This window comes from Electrophorus electricus, chromosome 7 (assembly GCF_013358815.1).
Source record: "Electrophorus electricus isolate fEleEle1 chromosome 7, fEleEle1.pri, whole genome shotgun sequence".
Lineage (NCBI taxonomy): Eukaryota > Metazoa > Chordata > Actinopteri > Gymnotiformes > Gymnotidae > Electrophorus > Electrophorus electricus.
Genome location: NC_049541.1, coordinates 38,949 through 42,500, shown reverse-complemented (window position 1 = coordinate 42,500; position 3,552 = coordinate 38,949). Strand labels below are relative to the sequence as shown.

Below are 3,552 nucleotides of genomic sequence, written 5' to 3'. Positions count from 1 at the left end.
TCTTAATAGAACTGTTAATAATAGAGAACAAGACGGAGTATAAAGATTACCATATATTACTGCCCTGCCTTAACATTTTCTCCTACACACGCAGTGTTTTTGTGGATAACCACAATGATAAGGTATAACAGTGTAACCTATAATTTAACTTAAAAATAGAAGATTATGGCAATATCAAGCTTTGGTAATATCGCTCGCAAACTCTTCGTATAACGAAGGAAAAAATACTAACACGTATTCTCAATGCGTCCCAGTACAGAAGTGCTGATCACGTGACTCCTGTTTGCGCTGGTCCTGGTGACAAAATACGATACCAAACAAACAGCTCGATGATGTACCAGACCCGTCCAGGAGCAACAGGTGGTCAATAACGGACCACAGTCAACTAAACCCCGTCCGGGGACATGCTATTTCAGAGGCTTTATCGATGACTGTCGTTTAGGATTTCGTAAATGCCAATGTTGATATTTCTGAGAATTAAGTTTGTAGATCTCGAAGGCCTAGGGTTAGGTTTAACGTTAGGGTTTCTGGAGATGAAAAACCCGTCTCTGCATCGACCCATATGTTTGCGCTCCGAGCCGTCTGTCAAAACGTAGATGTAATTGAAAGTTAGGAAGAAGAGACCCAGAAAAGTAGCAAATACTCGTGTATAAAATAACCCGTTTGGACGAAGCCACTAAGCTGCTTACTAGTCACGGATCGCGCGCAGCAAGACTAGCGTCCGAGATAACGTAGTTAGCGAGCCTAATCCTACTGGGCGGGTTTGGACCAGAACAAACCGCTTCATCCGCCAAACTCAACGTTCATTCGGTCCAAAGAAACGCACGAAGCTCCGGTTATCAAGGGCACGACAGAGCGGAACGGCACAGAACCTACACCCGACCAAACCACAGCAAATCTCAATATAGAACAATGTATATTTCTAACTCACAAACACTGCTAGACTCAGTCTAACCGAGACGAATTTTCAGTTTGTTCCTTTTAAATTTGCAGGAGCATGTTTCTAAGGGCCGTTAAATGGTTAAGAGAGCGTTACGTTAGTGTTTGGACCAGCATACTTAACGTTATCAGACCCGACTCTTCTACGGTTAGGGTTGGTCTGATAACGTTAAGTATGCTGGGTTAGTTTCTTCTAGTTTCATCAATGTTCCTACTTGTGAGAGTTAGTTTCACTGGACTCCTCAGTGTTAGTGGTAAGCGTGACTGTAAACGGAACTCTCAAGATCCCAAAGAACCGTCAACAAAACCATTAATACAGGTTTTCATGAGCCACTGGAGAGTAAATTCAAACGTTCCCATTTCCCGTTCAACCTGAAGGTCCCCTCGAGCGCCTCCGCTTCCCGTGTCCTCCACAGCGCCATGTTGGCTCCAACATTGTTCCACAGCGGCAGTCCGACGGCGCAGAATGGCGCATTTACCTGGTTAGGTTAGAGTGAGGGTTAGGTTAGGGTTAACCCTACCTTGGCTATGGCTCTCCGGTACCTCGCCGCAGCCTCCTGTATGAGCGTGTGCACCTGAACGTTTCCATCTCCGCATGGCACAACTACCCGCGTCCTTCCGAAACACACCGTCACTTTCATACTTTTCTCCCCCAGGCCGTCCGAAATCCAACAGGGAAACTCAGGGCGAAATATTCCCGTACATCGGTGTCATTAATTTGACTTGGGTGTAATTCTTTATAGTCCGAAATTTTGTTTTAATAAAAGAAAAACAACCACTACAGACTCCGCCATTCCATCGTGGCAGACACTGGGCGTTTGTAAGCGCGTGACCACCTGTTTGGTGTTTGGGAACCGTAGGAACCGCGCGCGGAGCAGAGCAGTGAATGAAATGGCTTTGTCTCCCCCTGCCGGCTAATCTGTGCAAAGACACGAAAGGTTGAAAACTGAGCTGCACGATCAAAAACACAAGGGTTTTGCTGCATTACAACTAAAGTCCAAAAAAGGCAGATGATAGCTACGGTTTGCCTTCACATTGAAAAGTTTCCCAAAGGAAAGGAAAGGCATTTTGAGTGTATGTTTGTGAAAGCGATGTGTGTTTGTGTGTGTGTGTGTGTGTGTGTGTGTGTGCGTGTGAGTACGTGTGTGTATATGCAAGCATACATCTGTACATTTGTGTGAGTGTATGCAAGTGTGTGAGTGTGTGTGCATGTGTGTGTGTAAGAGTATGTGTGTTTGTGAGTGTGTGTAAGTGTGTATTGCAGCTGTTCTTCATGTGTGAATCTCATCTGCTTATGGTTTCTGTTTTTAGGGGCTGAAAAATATACCAAAAATAAAACCATCAAACAGGTGGCATTCAGACCCTCCTACAACCAGGACAGTTCTGAGTTCAGACCCTCCTACAGCCACAATGGCTCTGCTGAGCAGGACTAGTTGCTATAGTAATGAGCATTCAGTCTTCATAGTGATAAAGAGCATAATAAAAATAAAGTGCTTAAGATTACTTTAGAGTAATTTTATAGGTAGGTGTCATTATTGCTGACAATGCTTCACAAAACATCATTTTTAGCCTGTAAATGATTATATCACTCACACACACACACACACACACACACACATGCACTCACTCACTCACACTCTCTCTCTCTCTCTCTCTCTCTCTCTCTCTCTCTCTCTCTCTCTCTCTTTCTCTCTCATACACACACACACAAGCAAACAGTACCCAAGATGGCTGAGACAGCATTTTGCCAACTGTTTGATCTTTACCTTATGCTTACCCTCCAGTGTGAAGTCCAAACCCTGCAGACCTGTGCAGGTTAACATAATAAGAACACATTAGGGCAGTGGTAGCTCAGTGGTTGTAGTTGGAAGGTTACTGGTTCAAGTCCCACTGCTGTCAAGTTGCCACTGTTGGGCCCCTGAGCAAGACCGTTTACCCTCAAGTTGTACTCAATCATAATTGTATGTTGAGTAAAAGCATCAGCTAAATGTCAACCACTTTTTTTGTTATATGGCTCTTCAAAGAATAAATCAAAGGTGCATGATTTCAAAAATGAATAAAAAATGAATGAAACTCTTTCCTGTCCATCCAGTATGGAATATGGATGGATGGGAGAAAATCAAGAATATATTTAATCTGGAGACACTGTAAATGTGCTTTCACACAGAAAACACCTTCCTTACTGATAGAGGCATTAGTAGAGATTGTGTGTGATAATGAGTGATAAATAAGACCCTAACCCTAATCTTCTTCAGCTTTGCCTGGAGGTTCAACTGGCACCAGTAATGTAGCTGCTGGACTCCCTAGAACTCCAGTAAACTATGTCTCAAAGTTCTAGACTGAAGATGTTTCATTGAAGTCCACTGTTCCACTGAGGTCCCCTGTTCCACTGAGGTCCCCTGTTCCACTGAGGCCTCCACATGTACTGATGTGATCACAGCATTAGAGACCTCCTAACTTACTGAAGACCATTTGAACTCTGTGCCTGTTCTTCTGCACCGATTATTCAGATCTGGCCAGTCACACCACACACCCGGACCTGGCCATCCCACTGGGTTTTTTTTAATGTTCAACCTATATACTTACACACACACACACACACACACACACACA

The 3,552-nt window shown here is 43.9% G+C and overlaps 1 protein-coding gene across 4 annotated transcripts in view; it reads right to left on the bottom strand.

Moving 5' to 3' along the window:
- The window catches only part of pard3ab (par-3 family cell polarity regulator alpha, b), a 60,076-nt gene extending 58,308 nt beyond the window's left edge, over positions 1-1,768 (bottom strand). For all 4 annotated transcript variants that reach the window (XM_027032224.2, XM_027032227.2, XM_027032226.2 and 1 more), the window contains exon 1: positions 1,461-1,768. In XM_027032224.2, the coding sequence (XP_026888025.2) occupies positions 1,461-1,580 (120 nt within the window). In that variant the 5' untranslated portion in view covers positions 1,581-1,768. The remainder of the gene's footprint in view (positions 1-1,460) is intronic.
- Positions 1,769-3,552: the final 1,784 nt, after the last annotated feature.